The following is a 22072-nucleotide window of genomic DNA, read 5'->3' as shown; positions in this document are numbered from 1 at the left end:
CAGGTCATTGCCCTCTCTGAGCCTCTCTTCCCTTACCTGTAAAATGGGACAATAATACCTACCTGAATGGCTGTTTGTAGGGCCAATGAAAACACAAGTGAATATGTTCCATATTCAAGGAACACAAGTGAATATGTTCCATATTCAAGGGCCCATTTGCCCTTGAAAAATCACTGGGTTTAGATTCTGGGAAATAATTACAAAAAGAAAGAGAAGAAATCCTTTTGTATTTGAGAGGCCATGCACAGTGGGATAAAGTTACTTAATTTCTCTGAGTCTTGGTTTTCTCTCCATAAATGGGAGTAATGATGGGATCTACCTCAAAGAGCTGTCATGAGGATTCAATGGATGTCCTTAGCACATAGTAAGTGGTCATTAAATGATTTGTTTATTATTATTATTACTATTAAGGATTGTTTGTCCTGCGGGAACCCAGGAAATGAGGGAAAGAGAAGTCTTTATATATATTTTTTGGCAAAACTCCTCTGAGGCTAGCTGCATCAGGGATGCTGAGGGTCAGGGCATGGGCTTTGTACACTGAAGCTTTAGACAAGAATATTATGTGCCTGGGAGTATGGCCCAGGCATTGGTAAAAGCCTGAACATCCAGGAGAAAGAAGGATGCTTAAATTACATCACTAAATGATCCAGAGCTTTTATGCCTTGGATTTGATCTGTCCCAGCAGCCTCAGAACTACACTAGTCTGAACATGTCTGTTTTGGGGTCCGCCTTCCCTTTCCAGATTGGTTGATTCTTGAGGGTAAAGGCCATGTCATACCTGATTTTGTATCAGGTGTGGGTGTGTGACAGAGATTGGTTCAGGGATTAAGCTTTTAGATTAAGTTCTGGGCAGACTCTGCCTCTGAGACCTAAGGGAAAGGGTGAAAATGTGCCTCTGAAAGATTTTGCCTCTTTGCTCTGGAACAGGCACACCTGGGGTCTAATACTACTTCTACCTTGGAGGGAGCCTGGTCTCCTCCCTGTAAAATGAGGAGACAAATATTGTGGTGAAGTTTCATTGAGAGAATGTGTGAAAATCACGGTTTCTTCTGCTTGATAAATGCTGGTTCATTTCTCTTACCCTGTTGTTTCCAAAATTCAATGTCACCTAGCTGGGCTGTTCTAACAAGCCAGGAGGAACAGCCCTGGGCAGCAACTTCTCTTCTCCCTTCCCCCCAGTCCTGATACCACTGCAAGGCTCCACCCCAGAAATCTGGGCTCTAAAGCCTGGCCTGGAGGAAGCCCAACCAAACTGGTTAGCCTGGCCTGGTCTCCACTAGAAACTCACAAGCCCTTATCTCCACCGTGACTAAATTTGGATCTCAAACGCAGACAATCAGCCTGGGAATTCCTGATGAATTCTAGCAAGGGCCAGCTGTTCCTGTTGGTTTTTGCAGAGTAGGGAGATAATTTTTCCAAATAAGTTTAAATTAAAAGTAATAACTGGTCATTATAGAAAAATTGGAAAACATGGCAGAAAAAAAGTTACCAATAATGCCATCACCCAGACACAACCCCCATGGACATTTTGCTTCTTTTCTGTTGGTCATTCCAATGCATGGTCAGGTTTTAGGGCTATTGGTTGTTGTTGGTGGTTTGTTTTGTTTGTTTGTTTTACATCCATCCAATCAAAGTGTATGTGCAGGGTTGTTTTTGAGTTGTTTTTTTGTTTGTTTTTAATTTTTATTGGGGTATAGTTGATTTACAATGTTGTGTTAGTTTCAGGTATACAGGAAAGTGAGTCAGTTATACATATACATATATCTACTTTTTTTTTTCTTAAGATTCTTTTCCTATGTAGGCCATTACAGAGTATTGAGTAGAGTTCCTTGTGCTATACAGCAGGTTATTATTAGTTATCTATTTTATATATAGTAGTGTGTATATATGTCAGTCCCAATCTCCCAGTTTATCCCTCCCCCCACTCCCTTATCCCCTGGTAACCATAAGCTTGTTTTCTACATCTGTGACTCCACTTCTGTTTTGTAAATAAGTTCATTTGTAGCCCCGTTTTTTTAGATTCCACATGTAAGTGATATCATATGATACTTGTCTTTCTGTGTCTGACTTACTTCACTCAGTATGACAATCTCTGGGTCCATCCATGTTGCTGCAAATGGCATTATTTTGTTCTTTTTTATTGTTGAGTAATATTTCATTGTGTAGATGTACCACATCTTCTTTATCCAATTCTCTGTTGATGGACATTTAGGTTGCTTCCATGTCCTGGCTATTATAAATAGTGCTGCAATGAACATTGGGGTGCATGAACTTTTTTTTTTTTTTTTTTTAATTTGTATTTATTTATTTATTTATGGCTGTGTTGGGTCTTAGTTCCTGTGCGAGGGCTTTCTCCAGTTGTGGCAAGTGGGGGCCACTCTTCATCGCAGCGCGCGGGCCTTTCACTATCGCGGCCTCTCTTGTTGCCGAGCACAGGCTCCAGACACGCAGGCTCAGTAATTGTGGCTCACGGGCCCAGCCGCTCCGCGGCATGTGGGATCCCCGGGACCAGGGCTCAAACCCGTGTCCCCTGCATTGGCAGGCAGACTCTTAACCACTGCGCCACCAGGGAAGCCCTGCATGTACTTTTTGAATTATGGTTTTCTCTGGGTATATGCCCAGGAGTGGGATTGCTGGGTCACATGGTAGTTCTATTTTTAATTTTTTAAGTAACCTCCATATTGTTCTCCTTAGTGGCTGTACCAATTTACATTCCCACCAACAGTGTGGGAGGGTTCCCTTTTCTCAACACCCTCTCCAGCATTTATTGTTTGTAGATTTTTTGATGATGGCCATTCTGACCGGTGTGGGGTGATACCTCATTGTAGTTTTGATTTGCATTTCTCTAATAATTACTGACGTTGAGTATCTTTTCATGTGCTTTTTGGCCACCTGTATGTCTTCTTTGTAGAAATGTCTATTTAGATCTTCCCCCATTTTTTGATTGGGTTGTTTTTTGTATGTGCAGTTTTATATCTTGATTTTCCCAGTATATTTTAATGTAAACATGTTCCTGTGTTATAAACTCTTTGCTGAGTACCAGATGCTGTGCCTAGCACATCACCCACATGATCTCAATAATGCTCACATCCATCCTAAAACCAGGAGCTCCTATTATTCTTACTTTGCAGATGAGGAAACTGAGGCACAAAGAGTTTAAGTGTCTGGCCCAATGTGGTGGTGAGGACCAGGCTGTCTGGTTTCACAGCCCATACTGTTTCCCAGGGATATATCTGTATCATGTTTTATTCAACCTTTCTTAGACATCTGTTGTTCCTCCCTGCCCAGCTTTCCTTCTACATTGCTCCAATTTTCCCGTGGGGCCTCTGATTCCCACCCCCAACCCTTAATTCAACAGGTGCGGTTATTGGGTGGAGGTGAGCACAGGTCCTGGGTCTGACCAATCAGAGCCCCGGATCTCCCCAGCTTCCATGATTGGCTAAGGAAGGGGCACGTGATCCAGTTTGGTCCACGCAGGGATTGCTCAAAGGCAGGATGTAGCCTGGACCTGCTGCCAGCCGTCTTGAGAACTTGGGTGGGAAGGGGGGACAAAAGAGGGCAGAAGCAGAGGGGGAAAGACCACATCCTCTTGCAGCTTTTCAGATTCTGGATCGAAATGCACCCGAAGTGAGTTCTTGGGTTTTGATACTGGACTTCTCAGTTACCTGAGCCTTTTAATTCCCCAAAGCCTGCTCCAGGTGGGTTTCTGTCACTTGTAACCAAGAGCTCTTGGCAAGTACAGTTGGCCCTCCATATCCGCAGGTTCCACATCTGTGGATTCAACCAGACTCAGATGGAAAGTATTTGAAAAAAAATTCCAGAAAGTTCCAAAAAGCAAAACTTGAATTTGCTGTGCTGGCAACTATTTACATAACATTTGCATTGCATTAGGTATTATAAGTATTCTAGAGATGATTTAAAGTATATGGGAGGATGTGCGTATGTTATATGCAAATACAACACCATCTTATATAAGGGATTTGGGCATCCGTGGATACTCCAAGGCAGGGTGGTCCTGGAACCAATCCCCTGATGATAGAATGGTGAGGGACAACTATAAACCCTGGTTGTTGGTCATCAGGCTTGCTTCTAGTTTTTTATCATTATAAATAATGCTGCAATGAACATCTTTACATATAGAGCTTATCCTCAACAAGAATTATTTCCTGGGGATATTTTCTCAGGAGTTACTTGGCAAAAGGTTTGAATATTCTCAGGCTTCTATAGACATTTTTCAAATTGTCTCCTCAAGGCTGGCAATGATTTGTATCCTTCACCTCCACTCCCCAACTGTGTAGGCAACTGTGATTTTTAAAACTGAGTCCTGAAGAGACTTTCTTAACAAGCCAAAGTTGTATTTGTTTTTTTAAACAGGAAAATTATGTTAATATAAAACAGATAAAAACAGACAAAAATCAAAACACACAACACGCAAGAGCACAACACACAGGACCAGTGCAAACCCTTCCCCACCCATTCCCCCAGGTTTTGAAACCTTTATTACAGATCCCCAAAGATTAGACTGTATTGGAGAGGTCACAGTATTGAATCAGAAAGAGAGACATTTTTAAAAAGGTCTGTACACAGGTAGTGGGGTGGGGCGGGGGACGTACACTTCCTCACTCCAACATCAAATACACATTGCAGAAGGGTTTCAGTGATGAGCACAGATTTCTAGAACACTACCACGTATGCTAGTCCCCGGCCCACTTTTTAAAGTTGCTTTCAAAAAGGATTAAAAGTGCACAGACACTTTCATAAGGCACAGACAAATTGTTGCACAAGTCATCTCACTAGGGACTTGAGAAAGACGGTGAGAAAATTAAATACCGAGAGATGCCGGGAGGCCACGTGTTCCTGAGCCGGAGTCCTTCTGCCAGAACCGGGGCAGAGACAGGATTGAGAAGCGGAAGGTGATTGCCTCTCATTCGCCAAGAGTTTGCACAACCCTATTCTGGAACTGACTGGGGGTTCTCTGTCGACTTGGGGATTGATTTCCAGCCACCAGTCCCAAGGCCTGAAAGTAGCAGGTAGCTATCTCCCTGTGTCTCCCTGGCAAGACCTGAAGGCGATTATCGGTTGGTGGGGCTCTTGAGGGTTCTGCCCAAGGCCATTTCGGCAGCAACTCAGTGACTACAAGATGCCCGGCATTCCTAATGCAGAGAAGGCTTTCTGCAGTGTGCAGGGGGCTCTGGGTCTGGAAAGCAGTTGTGTACTCACTAAGATAGACCCCCGAGGCAACAGAATGGCCAGGAAAGCCCATGGACTCTGCCCCAAATGTCTCATAATGTCAATCCCTCTGACATCAGAGCTGGGGTCCTGTCCTCTCAGCTCCGTCCTCCCAGCACCCCACACCTTGTGGGCACTCAGCAAATGTTTGTTGAATGACTTTGTGTGCATGTATACATGGTGTTTTACCAAACCCCTGGAGACTCATAACCTGATTTCTGATTTACTCAGTAAACCTTTAATGAGTACCTACTAAGTGCTACCACAGGACCCAGCACTGGATGGGTCAAATACAAGTTTACACATCTGCCCGCCTCCTGCTCTGGACTGCGAGCTCCCTACAGGCCTTGTCTTTAGACCCGGTTCCCATCCCTTTGTCCAGAACACAGGCCACGCTGACCAGTGGTTGTCGGATGACTGAAAAAGCGTTGCTATACTTAGGGGAGCAGCTGCCCTGGGTAGCTAAATCCCAGAAGACTCCCAGTTCTGCGAATGGGCTAGAAAAAGGAGTTTGTCTTGACTTGGAAACAGCTCAGTTTCTCTGGTGGTTCAGGATGAACAGGCACCAGACCACAACAAAGGCGGCATCCTCTGGTCTTCCTGTCCTCGCGCTGGGGGCCCTACTTAGGGGGGTGGTGGTCATGAGGCCCAGGAAGGTGGTGGGACAAGTGTCTCCCCAAAGTTGCCCCTGATGGGCACCCCCATGTAACAGGAGGCGGCCCGGGGTTGGACCCAAGCTCACACGTGGCTCAGCTCTGCCGGGAGAAGGTGGGCAGTAGGCAGATAAGCCTGAAAGGAAGGACACTTGTGCTCCCAGGGTTCCGGGCGGCACAGGGGCCGCAGTCTGGGGCTGGAACCCTCACACAGGGGCGGGTGCCCAGCTCTCTCCAGGCGCTGCCCAGGTGAGCTTCAAGGAAGAAAACTCAAGCAGTCTCGAGCTTTCTGGGCTGGGGGCCAGGCAGCAGAGAGCGTGGGTTTTGGCATCAGGCACTCCTGGGTTTGAAGCCCAGTGCTGTCACCTCCTGCTTCACTTCCAGCACCTTAGTTCTCTTACCTGCCAACTGGGGATAATATCGTATTTCATTGATTCTAGGAGCACAGCTTTTCCACTTAACATGTCGGAGTAAAATGAATCGAATAGCTGTGGCATCTTACAGTTGAAATTGGCAGTGTTTTTCCCTTAGTGGTACATAGAATGGTGTGTTTTGTCATCAGTAGTGTCTTTGATACGACTCAATATGGTACTAAGACCTACCTCACAGGATTGACATGGGGATGCACCTCCCCAGCCCAGTGCCAGGCACACAGTGATGCCAAGTAAAGGAGAGTGGTTCCCTTCCCTCTTCCTCCTGCCCCCTCTCCAGACAGAACCTAGAGGGCGGTGTGGGCAGCTCCTCTGCAGCGCTGAATAAATCAGTTTAGAGCATCAGGAAATGTCTGGTTTTTAGAAGATAAACACTCCCTTAATTCCTCTTGGAAACAGGGAGGCTATTTATAGCAGCTGCAGAGCATGCTAAACAGGCCACCAGCTCCTTTCTTCCCAGGTAATAGGTCACCAGGCGCATGGCCTGGTCCACCCTGGGTCCAGGCCCTCGATCCCTGGATTCCTGGCAGTGGTTGCACTGACCCTGGCTGGAACCCGAGGGGACAAGAGAGAGGAGCTGGCTCCCCCAGGCCGCCGAGACCACCGGGGCTTGTGACTATGGCTCAATCCAGTCAGGGGAGCTGCTGCCTGGAGAACCACCGTCCTGGGGGTGACTAGCCCTCTCACGTGGGGCCTGTGCGTGGCCTTGCCCACACCCAGCACGTGGGGGAAATGGAAGGCTCCAGCAGACCAAATTCAGCTGGGTGCCGAGCGCTGCCTAGGTATGCAAACTCTTATCTTGGCAAATGCTGGGGTGCCAGTCACTCCCATAAAGATTCTGCTGCAAAATTAAAACCTGGGCGTGTTTCCCAAGTTCATAAGGGAAAAAGAACCAATCAGGGATCCTTGCAGGGGCAAGAGTAGGGTTTCTGAAGTTGAGATCAGGTCGGAATACCAGGCAGAGGAGAAGCAGATGGTCCAAGACCTGGAGCATCACAAGGGCACGGATTGACTGGCCTTATGGGCCTTGATCTGACGAGGGGGACCCCAGACAGGTAACAAACAGTTGCTATATGAATGCAAAAACTGAATGTCCTCCCTTCCCTGCCTCCCTCAACAGAAGAACAGATTAAGAATTGGACTAAAAACGATACCTGCTCTTTGCAAGGTGTCTTGGGCCTTTTAAAATGTGCCAGTCCTGCCAAGAGCTCTGGAGTGGGCAGGTACCAGGCTTCCTCTTGGACAGATTGGGAACTGAGAAACAGAGAGGCCCAGGGACCTCCCTAAAGGTACAGCACAAGACAGGGCAGAGGTGGGGCCCAGAAGGGAATTGCAGGCCTGCCAGCCCATCAGCCTAGGTGTGGTCCGGGAGTCTGCAGAGATGGGCCCAAGCAGGGGGGAGGGGGGAGGGGTTTGGGGCAGGGCCAGGGTCCCAGGAAATGCCCAGCAAATAACCCTGGGGAGGGGGAAAGTCCCAGTGTCAGCATTTTCAGCGAGTGTCTCAGTCCCTAGTTAACATCATCCTAATGATAAGTTAACATCTTAGTAATCACCAGGGGGAGATAAGCTGAGAATCAGAACAAAGACGGGTTGCAAAGCCCTGCTTCCTTCCCCTACTTGGCCAGCAGGTCATCCTGGTGATGCCCACAGCTGCTGGCAAATGCCAGGCCCCGTGTTTCAGCAGGAAATGTGGAGAGTTGCGGAGTGACCCTTTCCAACCCCAGGTGGCTCACCGGCATCTAGGATTCTTTCCCGCCCCCAGGAAAAGGGAACCTGTTGCTTGTCTTCTCCTTGGAGACGGTGAGGATGCTACAGACTAAAAGCATATAGGGATGGAGTCAAGGGGTGGTGTGCTTGTAATTAGGCTGTCTGGGGCTGAAGGGGTGACAAGGCTTCTGGAGAAGACACCACCCAGAGCTCTGGCCCCAGCACCCAGTCAAAACTCCTCTCCAAGACTGAGTTAGAAACTGAAAAAGCAAATTGTTCTCTTATGTTCTCCGCCCAACTACTCCCCAAGGAGTTGCCGCTTCGGAGCTGTAAACAATGAGCTATTTTTTCCTCGCCTTAGAAAATCTGAGTGTCCCTTTTCTATACCATCTGAGGGAGTTCTGTTTAGGTGCAGGCTTTGTACATTCAAAACCAGCTGACGTCACAGCCCCGTAAAGTGAACAACTTCTAGTCACGCTACCGTCTGGGCTCCGGATTGCACATTCCTTAGTGTTAAATAACCTCCTAGAGCCAGGATCCCTGGATAAATACCTACACGTTCTCTCTAGGTCATTCTCACACACTCGCCCTCTCTGGACTGTCTCCCTCCCTCCCCTCCCCCTCTCTCACACACACTCAACCCAACCCCAGCAAAAGGCATTGCACAGAGGACGCCATTTCTCAGCTGAGAGGTCACCGGGGGACAGAGCAGTCTGCCAGGCAGTTCCTGAGCTTGCTCTTGGGACGGCCTTTTGGGGGCAAAGCACTTTCGAGCCAGAAGCAACCCTCGCTTGGACTGAGACCCCCGGGGGCCTCGTGTCCACGACTGTCACGCCTTGCCCACCACTGGAGAGCGGCAGGCAAGACAGCTGCTGCCCTTGGACTCCCCGGCAGCCATGGTGGTCGCCCGGCCCGGGGTGGGGGTGGGCTTCAGAAAGGTGACCTTGCTCTGGTCAAGGCCGTCAGCGGGCCAGGCTACGGCCTGTAGATCTTAATGACGTCCTTGATGGGCCGCCGGCAGATGGGGCAGCAGGCCCGGGCCTGCCTCTTGAGCCGCAGGCCGCAGCCGTGGCACAGGCACATGTGTCCACACGTGTAGATGACTGTGTCCACTTCGCCATCGAAGCACACCGCGCACTCGCTGTTCTTGCTGCCCGCCAGCTCCGGTGGGGAGAACACGGGGGACACTGGTGGGCTCAGTGGGGAGCTGGGGGCCGTCACTGCAGAAAGGGAGAACAGGCAGACCTTAATCCGTGGTTCTCAGGTGGGCTCTGCTGGGGCAATCCCAAGAAGGCAGGGCTTCTATGGCAGAATCCGTGGGGGGACAACTTTGGGAGACACCAGTTTTGGTTATTCTCCTGGGTTTTGCCCCCTTTCCTATGCTCCTACCCCTAAGCATCAAGCACCATTATCACCCTCTGGGATGCCATATCCAGATGTTTCTCCTCCCTACAGCTGAAGAAGGAAAGGATGCGGGGGAAAGGCGGCCACCTTATTTAGCCCCAGGAAGGGCTGGTACAGCCACCAGGGAGAGCCCCTGTCTCCCTGCACCCTCCACTCCCCCATCCCTGAAGGTGTGCCCTTCCTTACCCAGGGATGATTCAGATGCCGAGGAGGACTGGTTGACACTGAAGGCCATATCGGAATCGCTATCGTCCTGGGAGCCGCTGAGGGATCCTGATGGGGATGTGGTCGCAGGGCTGGACTGCAGGGTGCCTGAGACCAAAGAGACTCCATCAGGGGCAGTGGGAGGTGGGCTCTGCTCTGCTAGTCCCTGGCTCTCCACTGCTTTGCACCTTCACTTCCTCATGTATCTAATGGGAGGACAAGAACTGCCTCACAGGGTTCTGCTAAGAACTGATGGAATCGTACAAGTGTGATAGACATTTGGTCTTTGCCACCTAGCCTCCATTCTTGTTTATTTCAGAAACAGCACTGGAATTTTGTTTGAGGCACTACTTCACCCTCACACACACGATCCAGGCCAGGCCAATAAGAACTTCCACCCTTGGTCTCAGTGGTGGTTCAAGCAAGGCCTGCAAGGCCAAATTCTGTGACTGTCACTAGAACTACTAGGAAAGAAGGCACCCATTCCATTGGGAGATGAGCCTGGTGCTGTAGGGCCTGCCTGAGAGTCAAGCCAACACAGAGCAAAGTACAGCTTTCAGATGGAATCCTGATGACATCCTTTCAACACCTAGATCCAGCTGTTCCTGAATCCATCCAATATACTCCCAGACTTCTGAGGCATGTGTGTACCCCCCAAATTCCCTTTTTGCTTAGGGCACTGTGAGTGGGGTTTCGTTACTTGCAACTACAAGACTCCCAACTAGTGTTCAACATGGATGGGTCTTCTTCCCTGAACTCACTGTTGGTTCAGATAATGATGGGTTATCTCTGATGTGAAGAGACAGGCCCCTTCCTTTACCCTACTTGAGGATGGATGGACAGATTACAGAACCAGGGCTGCTGTCAGACGGGGATCAGGAGGGCAAGTCCCTGGCCTCCAAAAGCAGTCACTTCCTTTCTACCTTCTCCTGCCTTCTCTTCCTGACCACTCAAAGGCTCATCCTGGTTCTTCTGGAGGTGCTGGGGAGGGGGAGAGAATGACTCTAGGCTTAGTTCTTGCAAAGCCCCAGTGGGAACTTGGGCAACTCATCTCAGGCTGAAATGATGACTATTGTCTGATGGTCCCTTAAAAAAAAAACAACAAACCCAAACCAACCAAATTACAACCACCACTACCCTGTTCCTCCTCTGTCCTCAGTCAAACAGCAACAGTCACTGTCGTTACTATTGCTACTTATTAAACATGCTGCATGTGGCAGACACCTGCTTAAAAACATTATATGCACCTTTTCATTTCATCCTCACAATAACCCCACGATGCAGGTCATCACTCCCTTTCTACACTGAAGGAAACTGAGGCTCAGGGATTCTCTGATTTGCCCAGCATCTTCATGGCTGACCAGCCACGTGACTGGGACATTTATTTAATCTCCCTGTGCTTCAATTTTCAGGAGGATAAAACTGAATGAGGTGACATATGAAATGTTCATCGTTTCTGTTATCGTTCGGACTTTACTTCTTGAAACACGAACATGGAGCTGTGCTCTCTGGGAACCTTCCCTGATCACCAGCCCCGCTCCACCAAGTTGGCGAGAAGAGAAGCCCCTCTGCTGTAGCGAACACCACACCGCGCAAATCTCCATTTGGGTGTCTGTGAGGACGTGAGGGCGCTCCACGGTCTGTATCCTCTCCTCTGCCGTGCCCCATCCCACGAGCTCAGGGCCTGGCCCACAGCTGGAGGAGGGTGCTGCGTGTCTATTTGTGGCAGAATGAAGGCAAGAAGCAATCTCAAAACGGGATGGTTCAAGCCTGCGTTCCACTTTCTGTGGACGGTGTTATTCTCATTTTCCTCTTTTAAATGTAGTTGTATTTTCTTTTTCTCCTACACTTAATATACATTACATGTGTAAAAAATATTTATAATAAATCATAATAATGGAAATAAAAATTGCACCGACAATTTACCTGCCAGGCCCTGACACCAGCAGGTACTTGGGTTGGTGTGGACAAAGTGTGGTCCAGGGAGCTGCGACAAAGGCATCCCCGGGGCACTGGTTAGAAACGCATCTTCTCAGGACCCACCCCCACTGAATGGGAAACTCTAGGTGGAGGCCAGGTGGTTCTGATGCGCGCTCAAGTTTGGGGGACCACCGGCTGGGCTTCAGCAGCGGCTCCGGCTACCTATCCAGTGGCGCCAGGATTCCCGGGGCGAGCCCCGCATACGCGCGGTCGGGGGACTCACCGAGGAGGCGCAGCTGGCCTGCGGCGCCGCCGCTCACGGCGAAGAAAGCCCAGAGCGCCTGCGTGGTGTCCACGCACAGCAGGCGGTCGCGCGGGCGCCCGTTGACGCCCAGGAGCACGTCGCCGCCGGGCCGCAGAGTGAAGCTGAGCGCGTCGCCCCCGCTCGGCACGGGCCCGGCGCGCGCCACCACCCAGTACTCTTTGCGGTCGAGCAGCGCGTAGGGGTCGGTGGGCAGCTCGGCGGCGCGGAGCCCGCCCGGGTCGCATGACGTGATGCCGAAGGCCAGCGCGCTGGGCGCCGCCAGCCCCGGGCGGCCCACCTCCACGAAGAGGCTCTCACCGGGCCGCAGCGGGCGCTCGGAGAAGACAAGCGTGCGACCGCCGTCGGGCCGCGGCGCGCAGGCCACCTTGCGGTCGAGCGACAGGCTCACGTCGGGCCCGCGCGTCGCGTGGAAGCGCAGGTCGGCTTCTAGCAGCGCCGGCGACGACGAGGGCCGCGGGCGCTCGCGGGGCCCGCACGGGATGGCTGCGGCCGCGTGGTCGGCGAGCGGCGGGCCCGGGGCGCGGCCCAGCGCCAGGTGGCCCAGCTTGGCCACCACCTGGTTGTTTTCGAGCTCGTTGTTGTCGAAGTTAGCCGCGTCGTGGCTGCTGGGCGGCAGGCAGGCGCTGAAGCGGGCCTGGCCGAGGCGCGCGGGCGTCAGCGTGTCGGCGAACCCGCTCTCTGCGCGGGGAGGGCAGAAGAAGGGCAGTGAGGGCGCAGCCGGCCAGGAGCCCCCGCCTTGCCCTCCCCGCGCCCCCGCCCTGCCCTCCCCGCGCCCCCGCCCCCACCTGGGCCCTCCCTTTCTTTTTCTGATTCCTTCGTGACGTTATTTAAGATCCCCAGGTGCACAGAATTGGATCAAGCATCGTCCCGAGAGCACTTGACTATTCTTATCTTTGGGACGGGCAGATGAGGCCCTTCCTCCCTTTTTCCTCCCTCCTTCTCTTACTCCCATCCCTCCATCCTTTCCTCTCCCTCTTTTCTGTCTTCTCGTCTTCCTTTTTTTTCTTTCCCCCTTCTTCCTTCCTCCCGCCCCCCTCAGAGGTTTTCATACTTTTGAAGATTTTTTTTTTCTTTTAATTGGTGTGTTCGTTTCTGCTTCATAACAAAGTGAATCAGCTACACATACACATATTTAAAGGGCATTTAAAAATCATTATTGTCTGCTTCCCCAACTAGAACATAAGCTCCAAGGGAAAGAGCAAACCCTTGGGTTTGTGGCCTTAATGTGTGCCAGGTTATTATTTTAAGCTCCTTTTCACAGGTTCTCATTTAGTCCTCATACAACCTGTGAGGTGTGTTATCACCTGTTATCACCCACCATTTGGTAAAGAAGGGAGCTGAGGCACAAAGGGGCTAGGGAGCACGACCAAGGTTGCACGGCAACTAAGTGGCAAAGTCAGGACTCGAACCCGGGGCTGTCTGGTTCCATGCTGCCTCTGAAAGAAGGCGGGGCATGGGCCTGTCCTCCTCACTGCTGTGTCTGCAGCAGGGAGCACCGTACCTGGGTGCTACTCCACCTTTGAATGTGTAAGGTTTCTGCAAGAAATGGCCTCATTGTATAGGACAGGAAACTAAGGGGGCATTTTTTAAAAGTCACAGTCATGAAAATATTTTTGAATAATTTTTAGTAACATGAAAAAATGCTCTTGATCTATATTAAGTAAAAAAGCAAATAAAAATAGTGTTTGTCATCCAGGTAATACAGGCCTTCATACTTTGGTATCAACAGATTACTTGTGGACCGTCCCTAACTAGAATGTGAATCCCTGGAGGGCAGTGTCTGTGACAGTCTGTTCACCACCAAGTTTCAGGGCTTAGCAGAGTGCTTGGCAGATAGCCTTCATTATTATGTAGTTTACTGGATGAATAAATGAATGAGGTCTCTAGCAGAGACTGACTGCTTCTCTGAATAACAAAGATATCAGGGAAAGAAAGTATTTTGAAGTTGTTTTTGTGATCAAAATATTCTTGTTAACCAAAGCAAGTAAAGGAAGCAAGAAAAAGTGTTACTCAGACTTTTTAAACCAAACCACTCTAGCTAAGATTTTGTTACCATTCTGTAATTTATATCATGGGGGAAAAATATTTCTTCCTCTTCAGTTTTCCAAATATAAAATTAAATCATAAAAACAAACATGGTTTTGCAAAAAAAATGCCCTAACCCCTGGTGAGAGGCTCATATGTTACTCCCCACCCCCGCTCCATACAGGGCAGAGTTTGCAAACTGGCCATCCAAGTTCTGATGCTGGCTTACAGACCTGTCTGGTTGGCCTACTAGTGTTTGGGTTTTTTTTTCCTTTTTTTAACTTTTTATTTAAAAATAACCAAACATATACAAATAGTATAATGAATGCTGTTTACCCAGATTCAACAATTAACATTCATGGCCAATCTTGTTTCACTGACGCCCCCATCAGTTCTCCCTCCTATATTATTTTGAAGCAAATCCTAGACATGCCATTTTATCTCAAAAAATTTCAGTATGTCTCTCTAAAATTTAAAGACTTCTTGTCATATTGTGTGTGAGAATATGCTTTTTTCCCAGTTTGTTTGAATGAAGATCCAAATAAAGCCCACTCATTGTCATTGGCCTCTTTTAAGCTATGGTTGCCTCTTCTTTTTTCCCCTTCCATTGGTTTGTTGAATAAATCACCCCTTGGTCTTTCAAAATATTTTTTGAACTTGTGGCCAGTACTTAAGAGTCAGGAGATTCACTTTACACTGGATTTATAGCCTCTCTTGGAAAATCAGGTCTAGTGACACAGGACCTGAATTCTTGCCTGTCATCAATGGGTTACAGCTTGCCCTTTTGCTGAGGTTGTTTGCTTTCCTTCCCCATGGCCCTGAGCTGGCCCCTTCACCCATCTCAACTGCTTGCTTGGGCTCTGTGGACATTTGAGTTTGTCTTGCATTAGAGGATGCTTCCCCACAACCTGAGGGAAGAAGTAGGATTTCGGTTTGGTCCTTTTAAAAAGTATATATGTGTGCATGTGTCTGTATCTGTCTATAATACTATATGTGCATAGGAAATCAAGTTCTAGAAAGACATACAACAAAATGTTAATGGTCATTATCTCTCAGGTAGGTGAGGTTATGAGGGATTTTCTTCAGATTTTTCTGTATTTTCCAACTTTTCTACAGTAAGCATACACTGCAAAGTTTTATCATCAAAAACCCCAATATTTTGAAAAATCAAGTTTTCAATTAATATTTAACAATGGGGGGAAAATGCCCGTGATATCATATTAAATGAACAACAGAGGATACAAAACCGAATATACGATTTGATTCTAATTATGTGGGAAATGTATGCATGGGATACAGATGAAAGATACAGGAAGGAAATACATAGAAATTCGAGGGTGGTTATCTCTGGGTGGAAATTTGCTTCTTTATGGTTTTCAGATTTTCTCATTTTTCGCTAATGAACATGCATTGATTTTGTAATCAGAAAAAAAACATGAATAAAAGTAGACTAAAACAAGCACTTTTTTTGAAAAGGCATTTTAGACAAGTGGATGTTTCTGGGAGCCTCTTGGCGTAATGCATTTTCCCAGGGCTCACTGCCTTACTACAGTCATCCTGTGAGGCCAAGCCTGAAGGCACTGGCCGTGGCTTGCCCTGGGCCTCTGCTCTTGCCAACACACTCTGCTTCTGTCCCCCACCCCCAAAGCTCTTCCTCCTGGCCCCTAACAGCTCCACATAAGAGCCTGTCCTTCAGTATAGCATCCTAATTGAGAGCATGGCTTGGAGATGGGTACTTAGGTTCGAGTCTTGGCTTCAGCCCTTCTTGGCTATGTGACTTTAGGTAAGTCACTTTACCTCTTGAAGTCTCAGCTTCCTCCGCTTAAATATCGTATATTAACGCATATATGTGGAACCCAGAAAAATGGTACACATGAACTGGTTTGCAGGGCAGAAATTGAGACACAGATGTAGAGAACAAACATATGGACACCAAGGGGGGGGAAGTGGTGGAGGCGGTGGTGGTGGTGGGATGAACTGGGAGATTGGGATTGACATGTATACACTGATGTGTATAAAATGGATAACTAATAAGAACCTGCTGTATAAAAAAATAAAATGCAAAAATTTTTAAAAAAATGGAATAATGATGATACCTGCCCCCCCCCACTCCCACCCATGTTGTTATAGAGATTAAATTAGATGCTTTTATAAAGAGTCTGGCACAGGGGTCCCAACCCCTGGGCCACGGACGCGCTATCAGTCCCCATGGCCTGTTAGGAACCAGGCAGCACAGCAGGAGGTGAGCAGCGGGCAAGCCAGCAAAGCTTCGTCTGTATGTACAGCCGCTCCTCACCGCTCACATCGCTGATCTGACAGGAGCTCCGCCTCCTGTCAAATCAGCGGCAGCATTAGATTCTCATAGGAGCGTGAACCCTACTGTGAACTGCGCATGCGAGGGATCTAGGTTGTGCGCTCCTTATTGAGAATCTAATGTCTGAAGATCTGAGGTAGAGCCGAGGCAGTGATGTTAGCGCTGGGGAGCGGCTGCAAATACACATTATCATTAGCAGAGAGGTTTGACTGCACAGAGACCATAATCAATCAATGCACTTGAATCATCCGGAAACCATCCCCCCACCACCCAGTCCATGGAAAAACTGTCTTCCACGAAACCAGTCCCTGGTGCCAAAAAGGTTGGGGACCGATAGTCTAGCACAGAGCATGGTACAAAGTGCTCAAAACATGGTAATTATCATTATTCCTTAAACATCTATTAACAAAATGTATAGAGCACTTGCCATGTGCCAAGCACTGTGCTGGGCACTGGCTGAAGAGGAGAACAAGCAGGCATGGCCTCTGGGTCCATGGAGCTCTCATTCCAGTGGGAGAGACAGATTTTAATGAAGCAACTGACAGAAAACTAACTCTTCTTCCAAACTGTGATGAGTGCCACCAAGAGCTGCCATCTCACGATGCTCTGAAAGACGGGCACATTCCAGTGGGGAACTCAGACTCCGAGAGGCAAGGTGAGTTACTCCAAGTCACACAGCTAGGAAGTGATAGAACTGGGATTCTCTGTGTGTGTCAAAGGGGGACTTGGTCAGAAGTGGGGCCTGAGAGTGGGTCAGAACAGCCCAGTCTCTGATCACGGAGCTATGACACGAAGGCTGAGGGAGTGGTGGCTGGGAGGTGGAGTGTAAGCATTTCAGGCAGAGGGAACAGCATGTGTGAAGTCTCTGAGGCGGTGAAAGCTTGGTATGTTTTTGAGGCTGGTGTTACAGAGTATGTGACAGCACTTAACGTGGGACCTGGCACACAGTAGCCCCTTGGAGAAGCTTGGGTCTCCTTCCTTTATATAAGGAGCTCTGTCCCTATCAGGCATTGTCCCTGAGTGAGACAGGCCCAAGATAGCAGAGTGCTGACCTAGGCCCGACACTTCAGAAGCCACCTCTCAAAGCTTCTCTATGGAGAATCAGCCAGCTGGCTACAGGCAGAAATCCAGCCACATCAAGAGGCCATGAAGGAAGCTTATCAAAACTTCCCGGCTCTAACCTGTGACTCGTCTCCAAATCCACTCCCTGGACCTGATGAAAGTATGCACAACCATTTACTTGAGCACCTACCAGAAGCAACTCCATGCATTCATTGCCCTTATCAATCCTTACCACTATCCCGTGCGGCTCTGCAAAATGGGCACATTTCACGGTGGGAAAACACCGAGGCTTTGAGAGATGAAGTGAGTTATTCAAAGTCACACAGCCAGTGGTGACAGAAATGGGATTCCATCTCAGGCTATGCAACTCCAAGGCTGGGCTCCTTATGACAAGCAACGCTGCCTCCAAAATTCAGCTGTCCTTGTTTAGCTCTTACAGCTGCCCAGCATGGGGACTCAGCCTCAGGCCAAGTGGAGTTGTGGTCCCCAGGGACCTAATATCTCTGAGAGGAAGGGTCCAACAAGTGCCCCCCCACCCCCCACCCATGATCATCCACCAAGCACCATCACACAGCAGCAGTCCGAGGCCAGGCGCGCGGAGGCTGGAATGGCTGGGATGGGCGCCCTGACCTCCCACTCTCCCTGGGCCACCTCCAGGGCCTGCCTCTGGCCTGGGATGGAGCTCAGTTCTTCCCTTTCTTTCTCTTCCCTGGCTCTCTCAGGTCAACTGTGTCTGGGCCTGGAAGTAAAGCAGAATTTATGCCCCAAGAGAAACCATCTGTGTGTGAAGATGAAGATGAAGACTGGACGAACTGGAGACAGAGGGGACCATCCATCAGTCACTTCAGTGTCTCAGAAGGACTGCTTTGGGCCGTGTCCTGGAGGCAGAAGTGACCGGACACGCTGACAGAATGATTGCCGGGGGAGGAAAAGAGGAGTCCAGCATGACCCCGGAGGTTTTGGCTGAGGCACCACGTGGGTGGTGCCATCCACGGACAACAGGGATGGCTGTGTGAACGTGTTCCATGTGGGAAGCCTCTCGGACACCAGAAGGAGGTGTGAGTAGGCGGAGGGAACTCTGGAGTTCAGGGGAGGTGTCAGGGCTGGGAATATGGATTTGGGAGCCAACAGCTTAGAGATGGGACTCAAGGCCCAGCGACAGGCTCCTGTCATCTGGAGAAAGAGGGTAGATGAGAGAAATGGCCTTGCCTCATTTGTTTGTTAAATTCTACAGTTGTTTAGGCACTTTTCTACATGCATGTTGTATTATATGATTTAAAGGTAAGAAGGAGGGCTTCCCTGGCGGCACAGTGGTTAAGAATCCGCCTGCCAATGCAGGGAACACGGGTTCGAGCCCTGGTCCGGGAGGATCCCACATGCCCCGGAGCAACTAAGCCCGTGCGCCACAACTACTGAGCCTGCGCTCTAGAGCCCGTGAGCCACAACTACTGAGCTCACATGCCACAACTACTGAAGCCCACGCGCCTGGAGCCCGTGCTCTGCAACAAGAGAAGCCACAACAATGGGAGGTCTGCGCACCACAACGAAGAGTAGCCCCCGCTCGCAACAGCTAGAGAAAGCCCACGCGCAGCAACGAAGACCCAACACAGGCAAATATAAAAACACATAAATAAATAAATTTATTTAAAAAAAATAAAAGTAAGAAGGAAAGAGAATGAAGAGGGCCTAGGATAGAATCCTGGGGCTCTCAGCATATGGAGACAGGCAGGGGAGAAGCCAGCAGCGGGCCAAGGAGGAGAGGCTCAGGAGGTGGGAGGAAAAGCAGGAGCTTTGGAGGCCCGGAGCCACGAGCAGGTCAGAGAGGCGGGGAGAGGTGTCCTGTGGCAGCAGGGAGAGGCCTGGTGAGAGGATGGAGACGACAGCTCTGGATTTGGCAGCACGAGGCTGAAGGGTGAGCTTGCAGGCTGAAGTCCAGCGAAGCAGTGCGGACGGCTCTATTGCAGCCAGGTTTTAGCACATTAGGGAGGAGTTGGATAAAATTGGAGTGAGAAAGGTTTCTGATGGTCCACGAGCACTGGCCACCCCGTGTATTACTGCCACAGCTGGGAACAACTTTCTTCAACGCACCTAGTGGTGCCCTAAGCCAGGAGAAGATGAAGTTGAAGGGCTAAAACTCTCACTGGCCGAGATACTGGGGCATCAAGGTGAGTCCCGCCAGACTGGGTCACTGATGACTACATGGGTAACTAGTAGCGACCAAATGTTGAACCTCCTCAGTATCCATATATTCCTGCACATATTACAAAGCCTAAGGAATATAAGCAGTTGTTTTTGGTTTAACTTCAAGAGAAAGCCTTGTTTGCAGAACCTAAAAATTACAAGCTGGTAGCTGCCCCATTGTTTGAATTGATGATTCACCAGGCTACGGACCCACCATTTCTTGTCTCCCTCAGCTTCTGAGCAGGTTCTATTTTACCTACAACTGCAATCCTGTGCCAGGGCAGAGGTAGAAGAAGCTGTCTCTGGGAGCACAGCTATATGCAGTGTAGAATAAACATGGTAGAAAATATGCTTTGGGTATATCTCTTCCCCAGTCCTTAAATTGCCAACTATACTTTCTGTTGTTTGAATAGTAAATAATATGAAGAACCAGAGGGTGGTGTAAACAAATGTGATAATGTTTCATTTCCTTTGGGGCCTACTCATACTTTTTTGTATAATGTTAAAGAGAATTGATTTCTTTCTATTTGTGTTTTCTTTTTAATTTCATATTAAACATTTTTTTTAATCAGAAAAAAATTTCACGGTGGCACAGTGGTTAAGAATCCACCTGCCAATGCAGGGGACATGGGTTCGAGCCCTGGTCTGGGAAGATCCCACATGCCGCAGAGCAACTAAGCCCGTGTGCCACAACTACTGAGCCTGTGCTCTAGAGCCCGTGAGACACAACTACTGAGCCCATGTGCCACAACTACTGAAGCCCACGTGCCTAGAGCCTGTGCTCTGCCACAAGAGAAGCCACCCAATGAGAAGCCCACGCACCGCAACAAAGAGTAGCCCCCGCTCGCCGCAACTAGAGAAAGCTGGTGCGCAGCAACGAAGACCCAACGCGGCCAAAAATAAATAAATAAAATAAATAAATAAATAAATGTATATATATATTAAAAAAATTTTCACTGGGATGAGCTGAAGAAGGAAATGGGAGGGGGTGGTATAGACAACACCTTTGAGAAAGTTTCTCTCTGAAGGAGAGCAGAGAAATGGTAGTAGCCTGTGGAAGAGATTGTCAAGGGCAGTTTCTTTTAAAGATGGGAGCTACCAGAACCCTTGTGTGTGCTCATGGGGATGATTCTGTGGAGAGGGAAAGAGAGGCTAGAGAGAGGGACAAATGACAGGAGAATGTCCCTGAACAGGCAGAGGGGACAGGAGCAGAGCTCCTTCTACCATGGCGACAAGAGGGCAGGCAGAAAGGCAGGGGTGTTGGGGATGGAGAAGAGAAGGTGAGGATGTTGGGCACTGAGCCCGGGCTTTTCCAGATGCCTCCCTGCTGCCAACCAGAGAAGACTGGACCAGGGCAGACAGACCTCGGCTGGTCCCTGGCCAGTGCTGTTTGTGACCTCAGCTCCCTTCTGCAATTTGGGGAGCTTCACACCTGCCTCACAGGCCCATGGGGAGGACTAATGGCAGGGCTGTGGAAGGAATAACCACGTGCCGGGTGCCACGCCCGGCACAGAGTGGGCCTTTAGGGGCCCCTCGTAGGACGTGGCCACAGAGTGGAGCTCTCACTCCTGACTGGGAAAGGATAAGCCTTCGGGGTACCCTACCAGGCAAATGCCTTACTGTGGGGCTGGGAGCTGGGCACTGATCTGGGCTGTTTGTAAAGAAAACATTAACTGCAAAAGCCGATTACCCTCTGCTGCTTCCCCACTGGGGCTCTGGATGAAGCCAGCTGAAGCCGCTCCTCCCCGCCTGATGTGGTGCTCACAGGTCCCACGCCAAGGCACCTCTCGGGTCCTGGACCAAAGCCCCTTGCCCACCACAGCCACTGATCAGCTGGGTGACCTCAGGCAAATCCCTGCCCCTCTCTGGGCCTCTGTTTCCTTATCTGCAGCATGGAGAGGTGCACTCAGACCTGCAGGCTCTGATTTCAATCTACAACTTCAAGTCTTTATCAAACAGTTTGTTCATAATACTAGTGAACAAATACTGAACCACCAACTGTTAGGTGACCTTGGCCAAGTTATCCATCCATGCTGGGCCTGCCGATGGGGATGATACTATTTCCTATCTCACAGGGTTCTTGTGAGGACTAGAAGACATCACCCAGGTAAAGCCCTCAGCGTGGTGCCTGGCACAGAGTAGGTCCAATAAATTAACGAAAGGGCTCAAGTCTTTCAAGGGGGGTTAATGACTCCCTTATGAGGCCTTTGGAGAGCCACTGTTGCTGGCTATCTGGCACCCAATCCCCGCTTCTTCTGGTCTCAGCACCCAACTATTCTTTTGAGGGAACTCCCCCTGCCGCATTTCCACTCATTGCCTTGAGGAGGGAGTCTTAACTTGGCCAGTCACTCTATCCCATCCCTCTGGCCATGGAGATCAACGAGGTTAGATCTTGAGATTTTAGCTAGACCCTGTGGGAAAGCACCTCTCTTGCTAGATTTGTTAAGTTCGTGGGACATGGGACTGGAGCTGCTGGTGGCCTTGCCCCCAACCCAAAGGGAGAGCCTGATTGAGGATGACACCAACAAAGACTACAGCTGAGCAAGAAATAAAGGCAGGCCAATATTCTGGGTGCTATTTCTTGGGTCTCTGCATCAAGCCAGTCTAACAGGGAGCT

At 49.5% G+C, this 22072-nt stretch overlaps 1 protein-coding gene across 2 annotated transcripts in view; it reads right to left on the bottom strand.

Annotated features, from left to right (window-relative positions):
* Positions 1-4324: 4324 nt before the first annotated feature.
* The window catches only part of NEURL1B (neuralized E3 ubiquitin protein ligase 1B), a 40559-nt gene continuing 22811 nt past the window's right edge, over positions 4325-22072 (bottom strand). Inside the window, exons 3-5 of one of the 2 annotated variants that reach the window (XM_036848458.1) lie at positions 11832-12551; positions 9611-9736; positions 4325-9240 (exon numbers count right to left, since the gene is read on the bottom strand). In XM_036848458.1, coding sequence (XP_036704353.1) covers positions 8996-9240; positions 9611-9736; positions 11832-12551 — 1091 coding nt within the window. In that variant the 3' untranslated portion in view covers positions 4325-8995. The remainder of the gene's footprint in view (positions 9241-9610; positions 9737-11831; positions 12552-22072) is intronic. The other variant, XM_036848460.1, reaches the window with a different exon arrangement.

This window comes from Balaenoptera musculus, chromosome 3, assembly GCF_009873245.2.
Source record: "Balaenoptera musculus isolate JJ_BM4_2016_0621 chromosome 3, mBalMus1.pri.v3, whole genome shotgun sequence".
NCBI lineage: Eukaryota > Metazoa > Chordata > Mammalia > Artiodactyla > Balaenopteridae > Balaenoptera > Balaenoptera musculus.
The sequence above is the reverse complement of the archived record's forward strand: the minus strand, read 5'-3'. Positions and strand labels throughout refer to the sequence as shown.